This window comes from Artibeus jamaicensis, unplaced genomic scaffold, assembly GCF_021234435.1.
Source record: "Artibeus jamaicensis isolate MK-2021 breed Jamaican fruit bat unplaced genomic scaffold, CSHL_Jam_final scaffold_1283, whole genome shotgun sequence".
In the NCBI taxonomy this organism is placed as follows: Eukaryota; Metazoa; Chordata; class Mammalia; order Chiroptera; family Phyllostomidae; genus Artibeus; species Artibeus jamaicensis.
The window spans coordinates 19,012,603-19,037,381 of NW_026522028.1; the positions used below are offsets into that span (position 1 = coordinate 19,012,603).

Genomic DNA, 24,779 nt, shown 5'->3' on the forward strand with positions numbered 1-24,779 from the left:
TGAAGACACTAGATAACAGCAGCCTTAGCCAAGGAAATAAGACCTCCAAAGGCAAACCCTCAGAATGCTTCAGTTAACTGGGGACAATGAGAAGAATCTGGACGTTTCAAGAAGTGTAAGAAGGCCCGGAGTGTGGAAAGAGATTTCTTTTGGGGATTACATTTGTCACACATTTCAGGGAGGTATGTTGCTTAGACTGGTTAAAAAAAAAAAACTCCTGTTAGTTTCAAGTTAAGCGTGATCTGAAAAAGCTATTTTCTTATTTATTCTGTAAATCCGGGCAGGGGCTTTTTAAACATTTCAGTAATGTGGTTTTTGATATTCTCATAGATTATTTAAAACCATCCTCATGGTTTAAATTAGGTAAAGTCCAACAAAATCAATGTTGGCAAGAGCATTAAAAATGTTTTGTGTTGCTTGAGTGCATTGTTTTGATCTTTGTGGCCCTTAGTTAAGTACACTCTTAAAAAGGTTCTATAATAGTCAGAGCCTAAATAAGCATCGTTAAGTCTGGGGCCATAATACAAATCTCATAAATTGAGCTCATTTATTCTTTAGCTCAGATATATCTGCCCACGCTACTAGGGTAAACTCCATTTAATTTGTAAATAGCATGGATTTAAAAGTCAAAAATTTATTTTCAATTATTATTAACAAGAGGCAGCTGAGAAGAGAGTGCATGTTTATTTCTCAGTTTAATTTCATACACACACACACACACACACACACACACACACACACACACACACAATAGAGAGTATGTCCAGATTTGGTCAATAAAGCCTTCTATAATAATACAGGCAGTGACCTGCCAGAAGTAGTGGTTTCTACATGATTCCAACAGTGTTCCTTTTAACATTGTTAGCAGTCAGATACCAGATACTTCAAGCTAAGTGTATTGAAAAATCAAGAACAAAATTTGGTTCAAGTGTTCAACTCAAACCAGAAATTCCCTTTCCTGTTTATGGGGAGACCATGTGACATTTCATTAATACATTACCTAGCGAAGTGAGATAAGTCTCAGGGAGGTGAAATGTCTTGATTTCCAGGAGTATTATTTGCCTGTAAGCCATCATCGGAGCTGTGAAAAACAAGGGGGCGGTAAACAACGCAGCCAGGGCAGAGTTCAGCCGCCATAGGTCTGAGCACTCCTTCCTTTTGGAAGCATCATATCCCCCGCTAAGTGTCTTTTTCTTATACTGTAAAATCTCTTGGGGAAGGTTTTTTTCTGGAATTTCATATTCTGGAATACAGCATTCAATATATTGTTGTGGTTTAAACTCTTACATTTGTAGGTAACTCATCAGGATTGAAATAAGCTATGGTTGGCTTATTTTGATTTTGCTTTTTTTAGGCTACTTGGCCTAGTCTGTCAGTTAAATGCATACACATTTGACACATTGTCATGGCCCTTGACATTGCCTCTGGAGCATCAGGCAGATCCCTGGATCCCACCCTCAGCCATAGATGTTCCTTTCTTCATGCACTTTCTCCCCAGAGATGTGGTGTATGATTTTTCAACCTTTGCTAATCTGGCCAGAATGGAAGCTGTTTTTCATCCAGTAACTTGGTTACCAAACTTGATAAATGAAGTATAGATACACACTTGATAATGTGTTGATAATGTGTTTTCACAATGCTTGGACCAGATAGGACTCAGGAGTTTGGGGGGGGGATACTGGAAAGATCACACAGAATGTGTACTGAATATTACACAGCACTCCCAGCAGCAGGGCTTAGAGCTGCCTCCCAGAATCAAATATTTGATATTTCTATAGTGAACACATTCACAGTGAGTGAACGTACAAATTAAAAACAATATGTTGCTTAACCCAAGTCTTGGCCATGTTTTGCTGCCAAAAGAATTTGTGTCAGCCTTGGGGAAAACTTGGTTTTTAGAACTTGGGGGATTTTTACCATAGCAGATATGGGATTGTAGAACTATTGCACTCTGCCCCCTTCTAAAGGGCTGTTTAGAGGTAAGTCTAAAAGACTGATTTTGTTGTAAGTGTTACACTTAAAATTACTTGTCCTCATTCTAAATTCAAAGGGCTGACCTTGACATGATGGCCATGCTTCTGCCTGACTCATCAATCCGACTCCTCTTTCCTATTTTTCCTAATTGGTCAGGATTTTCCTGTCTTGGGTACATTCTTACCCAATCCTTTACCTAGCCTTCTCCTCTTGTTCACTTTTGCTGGTGGTTTTCCCAACCTTTGCCCAACCATCTTCTGAAATAGAGGTCCTGCTGGCTTTTGCAAACAGGGACAAGCAGTCCTCAGTAGGGACTCTTTCACCCCACCTGTCACCTAATTCAGTTCCCCTGCTCCTAAGGGTTTGAAGAAACCTTCTCTCTAATACACTACAAAAAGATGTTCATTGACCTTAGTTCATCTCCTGACCAGAGCTGAGTGTTCTAGAGAGTGTGTGTGCCTTTTAACTCAATTTTACTAAAGTATCTTAGATATCTCAGGAAATTTATTATAGTAAGGCTTTTTACAATTACCTTTGTGTTATCTAACGTATCATTAGTTCCCCTAGGGCCTCACCTGTATTTTGGTTCAAAATTGAAATTCCTTTTGAATTTTCTTTCTTTTGGTAAATGCTGTAGGAGAAGATACTGCTCCCTATGATTTTGAACTTGAGTAAAGAGAATAAAAGACAGTTCCATGTGCACTGCAGATTATAACCTGTTAGCTGGGTTTTTTTTTTAAAACATAACAAACCAGTAATCTCACATGCTTGCTAAAATTAGGAAGGGTAAAAATTGCAAAAGCTTTGAAAAATCTAATTGATTTTTATTTTGAGCACCAACCAATTTTGTTATTGAAATCTACCGTTTTAGAAGTTGTCATGACGTTGTTATTCAGACTCTGAGAAGTAGAGATAGAAATCATATTGTGAGAAAAAAATGAAAGAGGGGAATGAAAAGTACTTGAACATTTTCCATACACCTCGTTAGGAACAAGTAACATATTTGTAGTGTAAACTATCCGTATAATGTGCTTGCAGCCCTGTGACATCGGCATTCTGCCAAATAATTAAAAATAGACTGTCTTAGAAGGGACTGACTGATTCGCACTTCAGCATTCATTTATTTGGAGAGCTTGGTTACATATTTCCTAAAAGGAATGGAAAAACTCCTGAGCTGCCAAATAACTTTTATCCTTAATTTCTCGCAATTATCTACAATTTACAAAACAAGAACGATAAGAATAAGAGACTGTGTGTTGGGAAAAGAGTAGAAAAACAGGAGAGCCCACCTTGGCAGAATTTTCTGGAAAAGGGTTTTGTGGGAAAACTCTTCAAGGTCCTTCCAAGCGAGTGCTGGAAAACATGTGATTGGAAAGGTGACTTCCTTAAGAGTGGTTTTGTTTCCAGTTGGGAAACAAAAATGATTTCTACACTGAAGGTGATACAGTTGGTTTAATTCACATTATCCATAGAGAGAAGGTGGATGTTAGCAAAACACTCCAGACAAGTCAATCTACCACGAGGACAGACAGAATTTAAACACCAGTAGTTCTTAAAAGTAGAAGAGGGTGTGTTCAAAAGTCTCAAACCTTGGATTTCAGTCCTGTTTCTTGCACTTACTAGAAGCGTGCGGGGTGAAGGGGATGTCATGCGTTTGGGGGTGTTGCAAGACTCTTTGTCTCTCAAAAGCCAGAGGATGGGAACTCCAGGAGAAGTGCAAGTTCAGATGAGGGGTGCTGGAAGGATTGGAGTCTGCTATTTCCCTCTCAAATTGAAGCCTGCTTAGGCAGTGCGCTGGACCATCCCGTCTTACTCAATTCAGGGAAAAGAGTCGGAGAGTCGTGGCAGGTGAGACACCCAGCACAAACTGCCATTCCCTCTTTCTTGGTGGGATGGAAGATGGCCCCACAGACTTGCCGCAACCTCAGAAGCATGGGGGTGGGAGTAGGAGACATCAGAGGATGCTGCATTAATGGGGGGCCATAGGACAGGGGATGAAATACCAGTGCATAGGAAAGGGGCCTGGGCGTAAGACCTGCTGAGGCCCAGTGAGTTAGACTGGCCTGCCCTTCCAGTTAACTGGGGAGACATATTCCCTGTCCCTCTTGTTGCTCCCCACGGCCAAGGTACCAGAGGAGCTGGCACTGAGAACAAAGTGGAGGCGTGTTTGAGAACATGCCGATTTTCCACCTCCAGCTGCAGGGGGGCAGAGAGGGCCAGACCCTGCCTGGGTTTGGCAGAGGAGCAAAGAGTGCAGCTTGAAAGTGGACTGACCAGTAGACTGGTCATTTTTTTTTTCAAGTACAGTTTTCTATTTCTCCCATCCCAGCCCACCCCACCCCGTGCTCCCTAGACTGGTCATTTATAGATCCTCATGTCCAATTCTGATGTAAATACAGACAAGTGCACAAAGCTTAAGCGAACAGTTGGGGAAATTTTCACAAAGCAGATACAATCGGCTATACCAGCTCCCAAGAGCACAAAACTGCATATTATCAGCATGGCCCGTGCCTGGCCCTTTGCCAGCCAGCCCCTGCCCCTGCTCACGGTACTTTGGAATCCTGTCACCCGAGGTGAGTTTGGTCCTGTCTGGCACTTTATAGCAAGGAATCGCTGCACACACTCTTTTGTGCCGGGCTTCCTTCACTCGCCATACGTTTGGGAGGTCTTTGCAGGTTGTGTGTACAGAGCAGGTCTTGGGGGACTGATGAATGACAAAGTTACTGGAAATAGGAGGCAGATGGGGGGGCTCCTGCTCCCCAGGGGAAAGGGATTCCAGCACCCCCTTGGAGGCAAGTTTTGGAAATAATAAAGCCATTTCATGCTGATATTCTAAGTTAATAATAGCAAATTACCACTTGTCATCTTATTTTTTATTTTGGAGTCAAGCACTTATGGTACCTTCAGGTGACTTTGGTTGACTGGCTATTGTTAGAACAAAAGAGTAGCAAGTGGCTGGGGGTTTGCCCCTTACATTGGTCAGGGTGCTGTGTTGCTGTCTAGTCAGCCGGGAAGACTGTCCTTGCAACCCAAGTGCTGGAGTTCATTTCCAAGAGCAGTTAGGCAAGGGGGCAACATATAGTTTGTGTGATGCATGTGTCTCATTGAATGAGATGCAGATGTGTTAGAAGAAAAGCAAGGCTCACTGAGAATTATATGCATATGTTGTGTCATTCCCTGTCTATGCAAGTTATAAATGTCCAAGAGATTTAAAAATACTCCCCTCACTAACTTTTAACTGACTCAGGAACAAGGGGAAATGCAAACAATTGTATCTGGTTTACTTTTTTATATGCAGAATATGAAAATACTAGTCATTTTATTTATATGTAATATGTGTTTTATATATATATGCTTTTTTATTTTGCAACTAATTTCAAAATGACAGAAAAGTTATAAGTGGTACAAACAATTCCCACCTCTCTTCGCCCAGAGAGCCCATTCACATTGACCCAACTGTCTTAATATCCCTGATAGAAAAAGATGGAATCCAGGTGCACCCGTTTCCTTCAGATGTTGTGTGTCCTTTACTCTGGAACAGTTCCTTAGTCCCTCTTTGAACTTGTTCCAGGCCAGCTATTTTGTAGAATGCTCCTCAGCTTCAGTTGGTTCGCAGTGTCCCTGTTAGATTTGGGTTATGCATTTTGAGCAGGAATATCACCGAGCGATGGCGTGGGCTTCCCATTGCATTGCACCCCGTGGTTTATGATGCTTAGTGTGTTCCGGCAGGTGGCACACTGCCAAGTTGTTCCCACCACTTGTGATGTTAACTTGGATCCCCTGGGTAAGGTGGTATCTACAATGTTGGTTTACTGTAAAATGACTCCTGTTCTCTTTATAACTAGTTATTATTTTGCAGGGAGAGAGTTTGATGTAGATTCTGTTATTCTACATTTCTAAGCTGGAATTCTATTCTAAGGAAGAACTCTCTTTTCTCCCAATTTATATATATTCATTTACATCAGTGAGGACTTACAGGTTCCTACTTTTTAATAGGAATTAAATGATTATTTAATCTCTTAGAATCATTATTCATTTTGATGTTCATATCATTCCATATTTGGCCAGTGGAAGCCCCTTCAAGCCAACTTCTGTGTCATTTTGACATTTCCCATCATTCATGTAGCACTTCCTTACTTTCTGCTAAGGTGTTTGAGGTCCTTATGTTTTTCCTGGTCCAGCCTTGGAATCAGCCATTTCTCCAAGGAGCCCTAGTTTAGGTTTTCTCAGTGCACAGTGTGTGTGTGTGCGTGTGAATATATATATATATATATATATATATATATATATATATATATATATATATTCACACGCACACACACACAGATATATAATCACATTTTCATACCCATTGCTCCAGTTTCAATCCAACCCAACCCTACAGAGTTCATCCTAGCTTTCCCCCTATTCATGTATCAAAGTTGAGTTTCAGCGTAAGAAGAGAATTGTACTGAACTGTTTATAGCCCTGGATCTCATCAGTTAGAAAAGTTTACTCTGTCTTCAAGGCCTTGAGCTATTTGATATTCACATACCTTCCACCTTTGGCGGGATTGTTCTTGCACCAAGGTTGCAAGGATGAGGGACCTGAATGCTCAACTCCATCAGGATCACCTAGGAAAGGTTGGTAAGATGACCCTTGTGTTAAGTCCAAATTGTATTACATGCTAGAAGAGCACAGTTATAATTCGAAGAATGCCCAGATTTTGCACACTGGAGTAGATTTTCTTCTGAAACAGGTAATTGCCCAGTGGTATGTTTAATAGAAGGTTATTTCTTAAATGCTCATTTTAGCTCATTAATCTTGTTTGCTGACTAACAATGACAAGATAGATATGTTTTTAAGGCAGTTCGGAGGTCATTCCCTAGAGCATTGTCTTCCTGTATGTACTTCCTGTATGTACTTGAGCACCTACCATCATGGGTGTATGCTATTGGCCTACTTAGCTAAATATTAGATTACTATACCCTCGTTTTATAGATCAGGAAGTTGAGGTTCAAGTAATTTTAGTAACTTGCCCATTTTGGCAGAAAAAATGGTCACGATCGAACTTGAACCCAAGCCATCATACTCAACTGCTCCCAACGAAGCGGTTTAGGGAAAAACTTTTGGAGGGTTACGGCATCTGAAAAAAAGACATTCTGCACTCTGATTTCAGATATGCTTCCTGACCAAAATGAAACAATTACCTAGGGGATTTAGAACAACACCATTTTCCCTGACCCACTAGAGCCTCCTTCATGGTGCACATTGAGCTGTTGAGTCTTTAGAGCAGGGGTGAGAGGAAGAAGCAGGAGAAAGATGAGACTGGGGAAACTCATTGTCCAGCTTGGCCCTTCATTTTATTTAGAGCCATTAATTCAAGTACTAGACTATATGTATTGCTTGTTAAAACTGCCTCTCAAAGCCAGAGAGAGTTTGTGCGCTCTCTCTGCACCTACCAACAAACTAACAGGCTGTACACTCAGTGGCTTGTCACCCTGAAAGTGGCTGACAAGAGAGCCTGCTGCTTGGTACAAACTTGTATCCTCTTCCCCCAAACCTCCTCTCACAGTGGGTGGGCAGCATGACTGAGCTGCAGGAATAAGACTCCAGACCTTGACTCTGAGCTTGATTTGTGTTTCAGACTGCTGGGCTGATCGATCCCCGCTTCATGAAGCTGCAGCCCAGGGGCGCTTACTGGCTCTTAAGACTTTAATTGCACAGGTAAGTAAACTGATGGATTTTTTGGTGCTTATCTTATAAGCAAGCATCCTTCTTTATTAGCTTTGCCTGTAGCAGAAGTCTGGTTTGCTGGGTCCAGCATAGCCATTCCAGATACATGTGTCCTCTTACAGCTCACCATTTCTTCCTCCTGCCTCTCTTTTCTAGGGAAGCTGGCTCATTTTCTGCCCACTTCCACCTTGCCCCTTCTGGGCTTTCCTTTATCTCATAGGAAGTTTCCTTGTGAGGCTGGTGGGGAATTCCCTCAAGTTTATTGGTACAAATTCACCTTATCGTCTCCCAGGGTGCCTTAGTTATAGCATCCCTGAAGTTGCAGAAGTCAGCTATTGCTGTGTAACAAATAACCTCAAAAACGTAGGGGCTGAAGCCCTGGCCTGGTGTCTGAGTTGAGTGGAGCATTGTCCCATGCAGCAAAAAGTTTCAGGTTTGATACCTGCTCAGGATCCATACTTAAATTGCATATTCAATCTCTGGTTGGGCCATGTATGGGAGGCAACCAGTTGATGTTTTTCTCTCCCATTGATGTCTCTGCCTCTCTCTCTTGTCTCTGTGTCTCTTTCACTCTCTCTCAAATCAGTAAATATATCCTCAGGATTAAAAAAAAACATAGAGGCTGAAAAAAAAACACACTTAGATTCTCGCATTTTCTGTTGGCCAAGGAGCAGCTTAGGTGGGTGGCTCTGGTTCTGAGTCCCTTGCAGGTAGTCATCTCATAGCTTGACTAGGAGGGGATCTGATTCCAACCTCACTCAGGTGGTTGTTGGTCAGCTTCAATTCCTTGCCACGTGGGCGTCTCCATGGGGCGGTGCCTACATCATGAGACGGCAGGTGGCGTTCCCCAGAGAGAGCATGAAAGGGAACCTAAGAAGGAGGTCTTAGCATAACCTAATCTCCAAAGGGATATCCCATTGCTTCTGCCAGTAGATATGAGTCAGTAAATCCAGCCCGCACACAAGGGATAATACCAGGGAGCAGTACCAGGAATCGGGGGTCCCCAGGAGCCATGTTAGAGGCTGCCTACCCCGGTGATACACTATTCCAAGAGCAAACATTAAACTAGATTGACAAATGGGTAAATTTTACTCCTTTGGGAAGATTTATTAAAGTCTTAGTGATTAAAGCCTCTTTTTTAAAAATTTATGACTGTATCCCTTGAACAGTGAATAGCGGCCTTGGAAATATCAGTGAAATGATTGAAAGTATACATGCTCCATTTGCTTTGTTTGTTTTAGCATCTGTGAGTGTACAGAGGAGGTGAGTCATTATATCTTTCTTTCCACAACCTGACTAACACTGAACCTGGCTTCCTTACCATTTAAATTTGAAACAGCTGGTCATGGTGCTCGTTGGATGTGTGGGTGTGGGTGTGTGTGGATGTGTTTACCTTTTTTTCTCTCCTTTATGAGCTGCGTTAGTTCTCAAGAGGGGCAAAAAGAAAATGAGCAGTAATCATGAAATAGGCTTTGTACTTGATTATATCAAATGCTTATTTATTTTAGGTACTTCACATTCGATTTGATTTGATTATTTTTAATATGTCATATATTCACATAGTTCAAAAAAGAAAATGATATAAAAAAGGTACACAGTGAAAAGTCTTACATCCACCTTCTCCCTCTCAGCCTCCCACTTTACTACTTTTATTAGTATTTTTAATAAACAGAATTTTGGAATGATTTTAAAGAAGCAATGTGGGGATAGTACAGTGAGTTCCCATATACCCTTCACTCAACTTGCCCTAGTGTTAACATCTTACATGACTTTGGTACTTTAGTCAAACATAAAACATCAACATTGGTACAATGCCATCAACTAAACTACAAGGGTTACAGCAGTTTCTCCACGAGTGTTTATTGTCCCTTGCACGATCCAGTCCAGAATACCACGTTGCATTGAGCATGTCTTATTTTTAACTACACTGCAGAAGCATGCTGGTTTCTGTCCGGTGCTTAAATGTGTAAGGAGCATTCTTCGTAGAGAAGTTCACCTCTGCCTTAGTATACCCCACTCCCTTGGCTTTGCTCACTAGCCAAAATGTTTTACATTAAGATAGCGCGGTGTGCTGTGGAATGTTCCACTCAGGATCAGAAACTCCTGATTATCACACTGGCTGCCACCACCAGCCGGGGAGCCTCAGGTCTTGTTAATAATTTGAACTTTGTGCTTCTCCATTTCCTCATGCACAGTGCAGGTGATTCACCCTTGATATTCTTTTTTTTTAAAGACTTTATTCATTTATCTTTAGAGGGGAAGGGAAGGAGAGAGGGAGAGAATATCAATGCATGGCTGCCTCTAGTGTGTCCCCTGCTGGGAACTGGCCTGCAACCCAGGCATCTGCCCTGACTGGGAATCAAACTGCAATCCTCTGGTTCTCAGGCCCGAGCTCAATCCACTGAAGCTACACCAGCCAGGGCCACCCTTGATATTCTTTCAGGTCTGCCCAGCATTACATTTCTACAATTCCAGGGATTTTGAGTTTGTACCTATCATTTTTTTTCCTAGCACATTGCTGCCATCTTTTGGACTATCTTGTTTTCCTTTCCTTGAAAACAAATCATATATGAGAAAAGGAAATGGGATTTTTGTCATTGTATTTTATACCCACCCTGAACTATACAGTGCCATTCTGGAGTCATGATGTCCCATCCAGAACATGAAAGTGGACAGGACCAAGGAGGCATAGAGAGGCCCTACTATGAAGGGACAGGCAATAATGGAACAGGTAGCACCATGGAGGTCTGGCGGGACATGGTGGGCACTGAGGTTGGGGCTTGGGGTTCAGGGTCAAGCAGTAGGTTTTAGAAGCTTTCAGCAGGTCAGTGACAAGGCAGGGAATCAAAACCAACTCAAGCTATGAAGGATCAACCAGGGGCCTAATTTCTTTCACATACAGAAAATGGTAATCCTGGGGGGGAATTGGTAAGGGCCAAGTTAAAATCAGGGCATGGAGTCCGAGTTGGCCAGCAGCTGGCCTGCTCCTGTCCTCTGTCACTTGGACTCCAAGACAGGGAAGGTGGGGCATGGCAGTCTGGAGAGGGGGTATATGCTAGGACTGGGCCGAGCTGCTGGGAGCTGAGAAAGGAGATGGTGTGAGGGCCAGTGTCCAGTCCCATAGTGGGGCACTGCTGACTTCTGTACGCAGTCAGGGAGTGGCAGACAGCAGCACTGCTACTCGGACATATAAGTCCTGGGAGCGCCACTGACTTTACTTTCTACCCTTAAGCCTGGGGGTCATCCTTCTGTTCCTGATTACAGTACTGTAGTGTATTTTCTCTTCCTTATGATTTCCTTAATAGCATTTTCTTTTCTCTAGTTTACTTGATTGTAAGAATACAGTATGTCATACACATACAGAATGTGTTAATCAACCGTGTTATCCGTTGGGCTTCTGGCCAATAGTAGGCTGCTAGTAGTTAAGTTTTGGGGGAGTCAATTTACAGACAGATTTTTGACTGAGCAGGGTGTTGGGGTCCTTAACCCCTGCAGTGTTCAAGGGTCAACTATGCTCTTTTTGCCTTCCTAGCTTGAAATTTTTTATGTTTTAAGTCTTAGCTAAATACAACGTCCCATGTGAAGTTTTCTTTGACTTCCCAAGCAGTTTCAAGGATATCTGTGCTGCCAATGGAAACTTGAACGTGCTTCCTATATAACAATGTATTCTTACTGCTTCCTGCCCCCCCCATATCTGTTTCCCCACTAGGCTCTTGGAGGAGAGTGACTTGCATCATAAACTTTCAAGACCCAGCTACTAGCACACTGCCTGCCTCAGAATGCTGAATAAGCATCTGGTGGATAAATGACTTCAGGGCTCCCATGCCATATTTAGATTCCCCTGGTCGTGGCCTCTTTGTCTTTCTATATGATCCCTTCAGGCCAATAAAAGCTTGTCCAACAAGGTTGCCATCACTGCTGTTGCTAATGCAGCCTTTAACCCACTTCTCTCCAAATTGTAGGGTGTCAACGTGAACCTCGTGACAATTAACCGGGTCTCTTCTCTCCATGAGGCGTGCCTTGGAGGTCATGTAGCCTGTGCTAAAGCCTTACTGGAAAATGGTGCACAGGTGAGTAGTGCTCCCGCCTGGCAGGTCTGTCTACCCAAGTGCAGCTACTACCGTCCAGAGAGACATGACCTTTCAGAGTGCTTATCCACTGTGGGTGTGCAAGTCTGGCCCCATCCTTATCCGCATTTCTGAATGGTCAAGAAGACATTTATACAATCTACCAGGTGATCCCCTTGAGTTTATCATATTTTTAAATTCTCCTTTTTTTTTTTTTAAATAAAGGAGTGATGGATGGGCTATATGTAATCAGAATAGAATGATAAAATTAAAACTTTTGAAAATCTCAGGGACATTTAGTTGGCAGACACTGTTTTGTTGATCATTTCATTTTTTAAAACTCAGTCCTTGCATTCTTTATTTCATGAACTGTGATGTTTTTAAGTGTTTAACAAAGATTTTCTTTAGATTGTGTATGGGAGTTGGGTTTCTACATGTAGAACCAAATAGCAAAGTCTTCTGTGGGCAAAGTGATTTTCCTGATGCCATAATGCTTGTGTATTTTCATTACGTAATGTTTCTTCAAGTTACCCTTAGTCAAGTCACATGTAATGGTTAGGGCAGGGTTGGGGGAGGGCCACTTGGTTTCCAGCTAGATGAATGGAGTCACGGGCAGGCCGTAGGTAGGAAGCACCAGACAGCACTAGGTCATAGAGGAATGTGCTGTACTACTCTGGGAGCTTCTGTGGGAGCAAAGAGAAGAGAACGACATGGTTCCTTGCCTTTGGCAAACGAATGAGGACACAGTCAATAAATACTTAACATTTAAGTCAGAATGACAGAACAAGAGAAAGTTGATCAACCAGTGGAAAATTCCTCAAAATGAATAGTCCCTTGGGTACTTTAAACTCAGCACATCTGAAACTGTGTTTATCATGTTCTTCCCTGTGGTACCAGTTCCTCCTCTTGGATTCCTGGCCCCCGTGGCCAGCTGAGACATTTTCTTGGTTTCCCAAGCCCCAAACCTGGGAGCATCCTATCTCTTCTATCTCCTCACCTAACTAATCCCAACATCTTGCTAATTTTACTCCCTAGATATTTCTTAAGTCTATGTTCTCCTTTGTCCTGTTCCTATACTCAATCTAAAGCATTTATTGTATCAAAATGACCTAATGATCTCTTTGTGTGTTTGTCTTCCCTGGAAGAATTCAACCTATTCAATGAGAGGCAATTGTCTTAACTTTTGTTTCTACTTGAACAACAATAAGATTTAGGGGAAAAAAGGGGGAAAAATAAAATAAAATAAAAATTGGCACCTCATAGGTGCTCAATAAATGCGTGCTGACCTGAACTGAGAGAGAAGCTTATAGACAATCAAGTTAGAAGACTCCCTAGACTAAGAAAGAGGATAGTACTTAGTAAAAACAAATGGAAGAAGTTGCACCAAATATCTGTTAGGAAAAATATAAATAGGGTAGAAATCCCCAGTGTATAAATTTACACACATTTTCCCCTGTCCTTGTCTGTCTCTGCCATCTTAGCACCTCATATTTAACTTTCCTATTTAATGGGGAATGAGGAATTTAGGGTCCTGATGATCACAAGGATGTCATCTTACTTGTTGAAGCCATAGATGTCATATCATCGTTGTCCTGCATTTCAATCCTATAAGAGCGTCCCCACCAGAATGCCTTGTTCCCCTGCTGTTCTTTCCAGTCCGTTTGCTAATGCTCAATCAGAGGTGCCTCCCACATCCCTGGAAGGCACCAGGGAGGGTTGTAGACACCGCACGGATGGCTATTTGCTTTGTGCCTTTGGCTTCATTGTGATCTCTCCAGGAACCACTGCTGGCATTGTAACTGATGGATAACAGTAGTACAGAAAGGAAGGCTGTAGCAAGAAAGACAAAATACAGGGCATTGGTGAGAAGATTTTTTGCAAGTCCAGATTTGGGGACCTTAAACGAGTTGACTTCCATAGTATTTTTCTTTCTGCCGTGTTCATGATTGAGAGGGGGCATCAGCTCCCTATTAATAGGAAACGGAAATAATTGTTGTTACAAATGTTTATTGAATGCTTACTGGGCACCAGGCAGTGTTCTGAGTATTTAACATATAGTAACTCGATCTTCCCAATAACCTCACAAGGTACATTCTTTTATGATCTTCATTTTATAGACAAGAACACCTAGGCACAGAAGGGTTGTATCCCAAGCAAGATCTCTGGACAAATGAACAAGAGAGAGCTGGGATTTGAACCCAAGCTAATGGTTTCATGGGCTATATTCTTTACCATCATACAGAACTGTTCCTCAATGATTAGGAAGCTCCTAAGAAGCTCTGGAATACCAACGAGTACATTTTAAAAGCTTTATCCCATCTTGCCCCATTTGGGACATCAGTTACAGAGGTGAGAGTAGATAGGGAATAACTTTTATGGATCCCAACCCCCTCACACAGGTGGGTAGAGGAAGGGCGCTACGGGCAGGAGGAAGGAGGTTGGAGATCTACGAGGACTCTTGGGCCTTCGCCCGTCCCAGCCTTCTTAAGCACTGGGCGTGTCTGGGGCAGAGGTGACTGGAGCAGTGCTGTGCCTCTCCTCGGTGCAGGGCACTATTGTCAGGGCAGAGGGGGACCTCAGGCTCTGGCAGCCCTGGCCAGGGAAGAAGCACTTGAACTTGGCACTTCAGCCAACCACAGGACAGATAGGTGCAGAATTGCCCATAGCTGCTTGAGAGAAGCAAGGGTTTCTGTATGCCTGCTAATTAGCACACTTGAGTTTGTGTATTAGGTTGCCATCGAATGTTCCAATTCTATTCAATAAGGGATTTTGGAGAGCTAAAAAATATCATAACATCATACTATAATGATACAGAGTTCTCTCATTCATTCACCTGCATGGGAACCCTTTTCTCCAGTCACTTATGTGGGAATGCAACTGGGAGATGGTGATAAAGAAATAGCAAATCCTCTGGGTCTCTCTTTGCCCATCATTAGGTCAATGGAGCGACGGTTCACGGAGCCACACCCCTCTTTAGCGCTTGCTGCAGTGGCAGCGCTGCGTGTGTTAACGTGCTGCTGGAATTCGGAGCCCGGGCCCAGCTCGAGGTGCACCTGGCATCCCCTATCCATGAGGCAGTCAAGAGAGGTAAATGAGCCAGCATATCACACACAGAACATCGGTGGCCTCATTCCAGTTGGCATGAATTGTTGGTCTGGTGTTCATCATGGATTCCCCAGATCATAACCCGTAGACTGTGTGCAGTTTAGAAATCCCACGCCAGTAACTTCCATTTGTCTGTGTCTTCAGGGAATATCACTAGGGCATGAAACAGCTTTTCTCATTACCTAGAAATGGCTTTCTCCTCAGATGTCCCATTGCCTGAGGACAGTCACCTGGCAGGCCTTCCCTGAGGCTCTTTGCTGGTGTGTTGGTGGCAGCCAGTACGATGGAGACTGCAGGGCTGACTTCTGTGAGCTGTACTCTGGTTCCGTCTCTGTCTTTACTAGAAAAGAGTAGCTCATCCCCCAAGCCCTTAAAACACCAACCACTAACATAAAATGAATTTGAAAGTATCTAAAAGCCGAGGCTGATAGTCTTTCTAATGGCAGATTAAATGTAACTGTTCACAATAGGCAATATATTCTAGATGAGCTAATGACTTTTAAGTCATTAGTTACTGAAAAAAAAAATAGCTAAAGCATAGCATTAGAAGCCTTGAGGTTGACTCCCGATTCCTATGTCCTTGTTCCTTTTGAAATGAGAGAAAAGAGTAAAATTAAGGAATTCAAAAATTGTATGCATAGACTAAACGTGAACAAGAAGATGCCATCGAAAGGCCAAGGTCATTTGTCAAAGGTCACACTCAAAGAGCAGCATTTTTGTGTTACCCAGTGGTGGACTTACTCTCTTCAATTAAGATCAGAAATAAAATGGAGATGCTGGTATAATTGGGGATGAAAGGCTTTCTTTCAAAAGGCAGTAGTGAAATGACTGCCCCAGGTTATTAAATGTATCACTTAGCAAATTTTGGGGGGTTGATTATTTTAAATGGTACAAAAGACCCAAATCTCAATGTATCTATGGTTTCAATGTCCTATACATTTTAAGTAAACATTTATTGATGAACAATTGATGTTCATGATGTTGGCCATTTCCTAAACTTCAAATAAGTTCTTTAAGTTTTAGGGAAATAGTCTGCTTTGGAAATGATATAAAGGTCATAAAATTTTTTTAAAAATGTTGATTTGAAGTAGAAAAATAATCTATTATCTACATTTCATCTAAACATTTAAAAATAGATTTCTTTGGGAATGGTTTGAATTACTGAAATAGTTTTGCAGTGCTTAGATGGTTACATATGGAGTGTTTGAATATATACATATACAAATATATATGTATATGGTACACATCTGTGTACCATATACATATATATTTGTCCTAAAACACATGAATTCATGTGTTTCTACATATTTTTTCCTGTGTCCACAGAATAGGAGGATGAATAGCAAACTCACTATGTTAGATATCACCATAGTAGTGCTAATCATTTGGCTTTTATGCATTCATTTTTTAAAAACTTCCTGAGAATACTTAAATTTAACTCAAACTAGGCTCAGTTTCTTTTGCAAAAAGAGGACAGGAATTATTTGACCATGTTTATTAGATACCCTGTATTTACCAGGGAGTTTTTAGGTACTGACTAGATACTCCTTCCGATTCTTACAGCCTTGAACCTCTTGAATAAGATGACTTAATCTGGGTCAATACTTTGACATGTTGATGTTATTATCCAGGCATAATATTTACTTATGTGGACAAATAAATAGTTTGAATCTACAGAATCCTTATCTGTATATTTTAGTGCCTGTTTATACCTCACTCACAATTTGTGATAAATCAAGCAGGTTTGAGAGAAGCTTACTTTTATGTTACCTATAAAGAAAAGCTTGATTAACTTAATCAATAATGATAAGATGTTTTGAAAGGAAACACTTAAATCTTCAAAGAGAACAAACTCTTTATGAGCTCCCATTAATACCTCAGAAGCATTTGCTCCCAAACAAATCATGCTTATGCTGCAAATGAACTGTCTATCTGTTCATTGGACAAATTCTCTAAGGAGAGTACTTGTACATAGTTCTCATTAGTCATTAATTTACAAGCACATTGAAACAAATATATTCTGTACTTGAGATTTTAAAATTAATGTTCATGGGTATCTTCCAGGTTAACCAAACTAAGGAACTTTTACTACATGGTACAGTGATACGCCCAACCTTGTGTGCATAGGTGAAGAAGAGAATGAGAAATTTGGAATGGAGAGGGTTCAGGGCTGGGCCTTGGATTTAAGCCCTGGCTTTTCAGACTACTAATAGCAAGAGTCAGTTACCCCTCTGGGTTGTGGAGCCTCCGTGTGTAAACTGGCGGCTTCATTCTAGAGGATTTTAGCTGTGCTCCTCGGAGCCCTTGGTGTAGTCGGAGGTACCTCAAAGGCTGCAAAGTGGAATGCAGTGGGGGAATCGCGGGCATGCTTCTCTTTCTAATGGTTTCATTTCGGAGGTTTCTAAGATTTCCAAAACCATTTTTTTTTCTGCTTAAAAAACTCTATGTCTAAAGCCCATTCCAGATGAGCAACTGCATGATCCTGTGAACACTCAGTATTTCACTTACTTCAGTGAGGTTATCTTGTGCTCCGCCAGGTCACAGAGAGTGCATGGAGATTCTGCTGGCAAATAACGTGAACATTGACCAAGAAGTGCCTCAGCTCGGAACTCCCCTCTATGTGGCCTGTACCCACCAAAGGGTAGATTGTGTGAAGAAACTCCTAGAATTAGGTAACTTCCAGAAATCTTGTCACAAAAAAGGACCTATTAACCTTGTTGCTTTTCTGTGGCTTCAAAGACAGAGTTCGTGTCAGGCGGGACTGAATTCATTTGATGTTTAAATGCTTAAGACAGAACTCTAGAAAAATGAGTGTCCATGTTTTGTAGTCCCTTTGAAATTGGTTCCATTTACTTGGTATGGGTCTCCTTGGTGGTCTCAAGAGAGAACAAAACTCTCTTTCCCATTTAAGTCCTAGGGGGAAAAAAACAGTTGCATTTCATTGGCTCTTTTTTGAGTCACTTACCGGGTCTGAACCAATCATGGTGGCCAAGGGAATAAAATACAACACTGATTGGCTTAGCCTTAGATTTTGGTCTGTACTGCAGCTGTTGGGCTTCACTGACAGCACATGAACTAGGAATTACAGGGATGTTCCCCGGGGGAAATCTAGGTGTGGTTACCAGGAAGACGCTATATCATAAAAACAACAGATGTTTGCCATGGACTACTGAAGATCAATCCTGCTAAGTTATTTAGTGATTTTTTAAAAAATTGTAAAAGCCATGTGGAGAAAGAGTCCAGGGAAAAGTAAAATGTCTTGAAACTATTATTCATTTAGAGATTTCCCAAACTTAGTGACTGACACAAAGGTGCGGGTTGGAATAAGAATCCGTAAGTTAGGCCCTGGCTGGTTTGGGTCAGCTGTGTTGAGCACCAGCCCATGGATGGAAAGGTCACCAGTTCAATTCCCAGTCAGGGCACATGCCTGGGTTGCGGGCCAGGTCCCCAGCTAAGGGAGGGATGTGCAAGAGGTAACCCATTGATGTTTCTCTCTCACATTGATGTTTTTCTCCCTCTCTTCTTCCCTTCCCTTCTCTCTAAAAATAAATAAATAAAATCTTTAAAAAGAGAAACTTTAATAAGATTTTTTTGTTTTGTTTTAGATTTTATTTGTTTATCTTTAGAGGGGAAGGGAAGTAGAGAGGGAGAGAAACATCAATGTATGGTTGCCTCTCATGCATCCCTCACTGGGAACTGGCCCACAACCCAGGCGTGTGCCCTGGCTGGGAACCGAACCACAATCGTGTGGTTCGCAGGCCTGCGCTCAATCCACTGAGCTACACCAGCCAGGGCTAATAAGATTTTTTATCTCTAAATTTTTTCTTGTTTTTTTTAAATGTACCATCATATTCTATTCCCTATAGTAGTTCAGAAATCTTTCTGTCAGCTCGGAATAATATAAATATCAACTAAACTTTGCTTTATCCTTTGCAAAAAGAAAAAAAAAACACAACCAAAATAACTCTAAAAGGAGCTGTAAGTATTTAATTTTGTATGACACAAAGGTCAGTCATAGGGGAAGGCAAGTAAAGTATTTTAAATGACTACAAATATTTTTACACACTTTTCTCATCAAAGTATTTTGAACCTGTCTCAATAGACATTGCTGAGGTTCTAGGCTTAGGTCACATTTTCAGATATTTGTCAAATTGTTATGGCTTTTAAGATGTCTTTACCTACAGCTCCTATATTTTAGGCTTATTCTGTTTTCACATGTAACATCCAGTGCTGAACTGTGGCCATCTGCTTTGTTAAGGAGCCAGTGTTGACCTCGGCCACTGTCTGGACACGCCGCTCCACGCTGCAGCGATGCATTCCAGTGTGGAAGTCATCCACCTGCTGATGGACTACGGCGCTAACCCGAAGCACAGAAATGCTCAGGGCAAATGTGCACTTGATCTGGCAGCCCCCAAAAGCAGCGTGGAGCAGGCACTCCTGCTCTGGGAAGGTAAGGAGGGGCTGTGTGTGCATTTTTCTTCCTTCAGTGCATCTGTTCTCTCTCCTTTCTGTCTCATCTCTAGGCTTTCTTACCTCTTTCCTCTTTTTTTTTTATTTGGAAGTGCTGGCATCACTGAGATGGGATTTTATATGCTGGCTATATGCACATATAAACAAAGGGCATGTGTAGACAACTGTATATTGCTTTGTATTTTCCATAACAAGAAAATAATCAGAGAACTTTGTTCTCGCCATGAAAAGGTTGAACTGCCACATCTATCCTGGCACGGGCACACGATTCAGCAGACTAAAATTCTGGATGCATTTCAGGGGAAATTAGAAGTCCTTGAGTTAGAGGTGATATATACAAGGTGCGTGTATTTCAGAAAGCAGACTAAATGAAGTTGTTTGCCTCTTCTCCAGACCAGGGAGTAGGTGGGTCTGCATTCCTCATTCCTTGACCCCATTTCCATCACGGCTAATGCAACTCCAGGTGCCACAGGAGGAAAGACGGCTTCTAAAATGCTCTGTATTCCAAATTAAAGAGAGAACCCTGCTGTGTCTATATGGAAATCTAGGCACGATCGGAGCCTAGATGGATCATGTATGCTTGGGAGAGTATTAACAATAGTAATTATTTGTTTTTAAGTGTGCCAGGCACTGAACTACATTGAAAACATAGATTAGTGTCTCTGAATTCTGAAAGATTTAAAGCAGCAAGAACTTTACAGTGACTGGTGCTATCCCAGCTGTGAATGGGAATAGAGAAACTTTATAAAGAGACAGGCTTGCAGAAGGTCACATGGCGACTGAGAAGCAGAAGCGCTATTCTAACCAAGCAGTCTGACCCTTGAACATGCATTCTCAATGTTACGATTAGCCCAAACCTGAGTCTTCCAAAACAGTTTCTAGTGGGGAAGGGTTTTCTTTCACTCACCAGTTTGATTTGTGAAACCACCTCCATGTCTTACATACCTTCCATGTGTAAAGCTTGGTTCAATAATTTGAAGAATACTTTCTAGGCTAGTGCTTCTTAAGCTTTAAAGATCATAGGACTCACCAGGGGCTCTCATTAAAATGCAGATTCTTATTCAGCACGTCTAGGGTGGGGCCCTAGACACTGCACATCTACCCGGCTCCCAGGTGGTGCTGATGCTGCGGGTCGGAGGTCACCCTTTGAGTACCATTGGTCTAGATTATTTCCAGCAATCCATTAGAATCTGTGCTTGAAGAATTAGGATCTTCCTTAACAGATCCCAGTTTGGAAATACCAGATGCTTTCCAACTATTAGCTGAGAATATGGTTTGCGGCAGGTGTTACATTTCTTCTTTTCTTCCATCAAAAATGTTTTGAGGTTCAGCATTTGTATTTCTTATAAGCACATTCATCTGTTCTCTTTCTTCATAAATATAGCTGCTTGCTCTATAGGGATGTCAAACTCATTTTCTCCAGGGGCCACATCAGCCTTGCGGTTGCCTTCCAAGGGCCGAATGTAACTTTAGGACTGTATAAATGTAACTACTCCTTAACTAGGGGCGAGGACCTCGGCACTGCCGCTGGGTAGAAACAAGGTGTGGGGCCGGATAAAACAAGGTGGAGGGAGGGCGGGATTTGGCCTGCGGGCCTTGTGTTTGCCACCTGAACTCTAGAAGGATAAACACCAACTCTTTCAGAGTTCATGCTGGTTTCTGAACTGGTCTAGGCAGCCTGGATAATTTCTCTACATTCCTGTTTTTTGGAGTAGCTTCAGTTGGGTGAAAGGTAGAGACACTTTCCATTCTTGTATCCAAAGATTTTAACTAAGAGCAATTGGTCTTCTAGGTGCCTTTGTGTCCCATGGATGCCTCTTGGCAATATTAATGCGAGTGTTACCTGGCCATTTGCACATGCTGCCCTCCATTTCTCATGGGGTGCAAGGTGCTCCCACAGTAGGATTTTCTTGAAAAGGAAAACTTTGTCCAGTAATTACGTAAGTCTCCTTGAAGATATATTCATTGATAGAGTCAGGTTACAAAATAGTGGGACATTACAAATTCCCCTGTATAGCTAGTATTTGAGCCCAAATCTCCTTCATCCTCTTCAACCATATTTTGGACTCTTTGTTAGTTTACTTTCCTTTAGGACTCAAAGCTGCTCAAAGCTATAGGCATGAGACTCCATGAGGCAGAGGTTCAGGGTGTAATGGGCTCTAAGTGAGTTGGATCCTTTCTCCCGATCTTCTGTTGAGCTGGGATCCTTTCAAGAATGGTAGGCCCTCCCAGCATGAGTCAGGACTCAGGCAGCACCGCCTCCTGGAAGCTAGAGCCAGGCAATCCAGGGGAACCCTGAGTGCCAAGGTTCCAGCACATCTCCTGACACTGCCTCTGTGACCACATAGGCCGGGCTTCCTGCTGACACTCTCCTGGCCGTTGTTCCTTGCTCTGCAGTTCTGTCTCTTGCGTGCAGTTCTTGCATGCTCAGTGCTTCCATTTGCATTGCCTCTTCGGCCCCTTTAGACCCCACAGCTCATTCCTAACTTGCCTCTAATTAACCTCATTCTTCAGTATCAGTAATATAATGACCACTGGAGGCTCAACATAAAGAAACGTGTCCCTGTCCAAGGGGCAGGCCTGAATCCTGCATGTATTGTGTGTTTGCTACCTCACTCTCTAACTCCTTTACAGCTCTAGCCTCTCTTAATCTTTTAGAAAGTTTCTGCCTCTTCCGGTCCTCTGGTCTCTCTTCACCCCACCCCCACTGCACTAGCATGAGGTTCACACCATTTTCATTCCTTCCTTAGGCCCGCCTGCTCTTTCTCAGCTCTGCCGCCTATGTGTCCGAAAGTGCTTGGGTCGAGCGTGTCATCAAAGCGTCCACGAGCTGCATCTGCCGGAGCCGCTGCAAAGATTCCTCCTCTACCAGTAGTCCCAACTGCCCATGGAAGGTCCTGGAAATAATCAGGTTGTTGCCTGATGTCCACAGGGTAGCTAGTGTAGATGCTCAACAGCTAGACTCTCAGTATCTTCAAATGAGCTCATCCAGTTAGATGAAGTTCCGGATGAATGGGAAACACTTAGGGAGTGGAAACTTCTCATTGGTTTAATTTCCCCATTACCCAAGGGGCAACCAGAGACCTTTCATTTTTAGCTCTTCTTGTTAAGAAACTTTGAAAAATTGTGAAGTAGCATGAGAATACTATGGTGTTTTCAAAGGCTCATGATCTCCAATTATGTAAGGGTCAACATTCTGAGTATCATGCAGACATGTGATAATCTGGGCGAATCAGATTGGGATGAATGTGAGTATCCCAAGGTGTGTTCCTCCTGATTTAGTTCTTCCTTCTTTCCCTCTTTCTTTCCTCTATGAATAAATCTCCGCTATAATTTTGATTTCCTTGCCTTCTTGTTTTTAATTGCATTTATTGGGGTGACATTGGTTAATAGGCCCACATAACTTTCAAGTGCACACTTCTATGGCACACCATCTGTATATTGCACTGTGTGCCCACCACCCAAAGTCAAATCATCTTCCATCACCACCTATTTGACCCCCTTTACCCATTACTACTCCCCATCCCCTTCCCTCTGGTAACCGCCACGCTGACTTTTTGTATAGTGATTAGCATAGCTGCCTTAAAAAAATATGTATATAAAGCCTAATACTTTTAAAACACCACAGTTAATTGAGGCTGCCAGTTACTGAGTTCCTGGTTGGTAAGTGAAATGTGGGAAGAGATTAGCTCTCCTGGAGGTTGGGGTCTGTTGCTCGTCACATTTGACATTAGATACTGCCACTTGAAGTAGACAGTTTTAGGAAAGAGCAACGACAGGTGCTCCCACTGACTGAACCCACAGGCACGGTTTGATGCAGGTGACAACACAAGCATCCATCAGCTTATTTTCAAAATCAGGAGTTCCAGGTTGTTGAAATAAACCAAGACAGGCTCAATTGGGAGTCAGTGTTATTTCTGTGAGGAGGAGGCCAAAATAAGCACAAAGGTTAACTTAAAAATCTGCCTTCTCCTCCCTTTCTCTCTTCTCCCTCTTCTTTTTCTTCCTCCCAACCTCCTCCCCTTCTGCCATTCCTCCTCCTCCTTTTTGTGATTTTAAAACATGAAAATTGGGTGGACTAATTATTTTAAGTACTCTTACCATGGTTTAGTGCCTATAGTAATATTAGCGGTTTGATTCCTGGTCAGGGCACACACCTGGGTTGCAGGCCAGTTCCCAGCAGGGGACTCATGAGAGGCAACCACACATTGATGTTTCTCTCCCTCTCTCCTTCCCTTCCCCTCTAAAGATAAATAAAATCTTTAAAAAATAAAAAAATAAAAAGATTCTCTCTAGGATGATTCTAAGATTTGTTCCAAGCATGTATTTTTTTCCCAGTTTTTCTAGACCATTGATTTTTTTTAAATTTATGTAGTTAATTGTTGTTCAAGTACAGTTTTCTGTCTTTTACCAGACTATTGACTTTTAACTAGGACAATTTCGCACTACTTCCACTTACCCTTGGGGACATTTGGCAGCCTGGAGACATTTTCGGTTGCAACAGCTGGGGGAGGGATGCTACTGACATCTAGTGGATGAATATTGGAGATGCAGGCGATCCTCCTACAAGGCAGAGGACAGCTCCCCACAGCAAAGAATTAATTACCAGGTCCCGAATGTCACTAGTGCTGAGGTAAAGAAACATTGCTCTACACCCGTGCTCATCAGTACAGAAGCCACTGGCTACATGCGCCTACTGAGCAGTTCATAGGTGGCTGAACTCAGAAGTGCTGAAACTACAAAATGCATACCACGTTGGAAGGTTCAGTACAAAAAAAAGGATGTGAAACACTTTATTCACAATTTTGATGTTGGTTGTACATTGAAATGATAAAATTTGACTGTATTAGCTAAATAAAAGTCATCATGAAATTTATTTTCAGTTTATCTTACTTTTAAAATGTGACTACAGTAAAATTTTAAAATATACATGTCACTAGTATCATATTTCTTTTAGTGTTGTTCTAGACCTTTTTTCTCATTTTCACAACTTTGGAATATCAAATAAGTTAATGTCAATGAACTTTTTAAAACTATTTTTGGGGAAAACTATTAGTTAAAACTTGAGGGCCCGGTCCTCACGTGTGGGTGTGGGAGAGGTAACCAATCAATGTTTCTCTTTCTCTCTCCCTTCCCCTCTCTCTAAGAATAAATAGATAAAATCTTTTTTAAAAATTTAGAATGATGGCTATAAAACACTAGAATAAAGTATTCATGAATATACATAAAAGGGAAAGTCTTTCCTAAGCATAATATCAAAGGCAGAAACTTCAAAGGGAAATACTGTTACGTTAAAATACGTAGCAGCTCCAGCCACTGAGCTGCCACACTGGACTCAGCAACCTCCCGTTTGAGTCCCCTCACTTCCAGACGCTCTGCCCCCCTGCCCACCTCCTCCTGCTGCAGCTTCTGCAAGCCTTTTCCACTGAGGAAAAGGAATTGTATCAT

At 42.1% G+C, this 24,779-nt stretch overlaps 1 protein-coding gene across 1 annotated transcript; it reads left to right on the forward strand.

Annotated features, from left to right (window-relative positions):
* ASB11 (ankyrin repeat and SOCS box containing 11) lies at positions 1-22,652 on the forward strand. Its single transcript, XM_037157503.2, has 7 exons — positions 1-182; positions 7,601-7,680; positions 11,652-11,759; positions 14,693-14,843; positions 17,399-17,533; positions 19,120-19,311; positions 22,082-22,652. Exons 1-7 carry the CDS (start codon positions 65-67, stop codon positions 22,204-22,206), a joined length of 909 nt encoding a protein of 302 aa, XP_037013398.1. The 5' UTR covers positions 1-64; the 3' UTR covers positions 22,207-22,652.
* Positions 22,653-24,779: the final 2,127 nt, after the last annotated feature.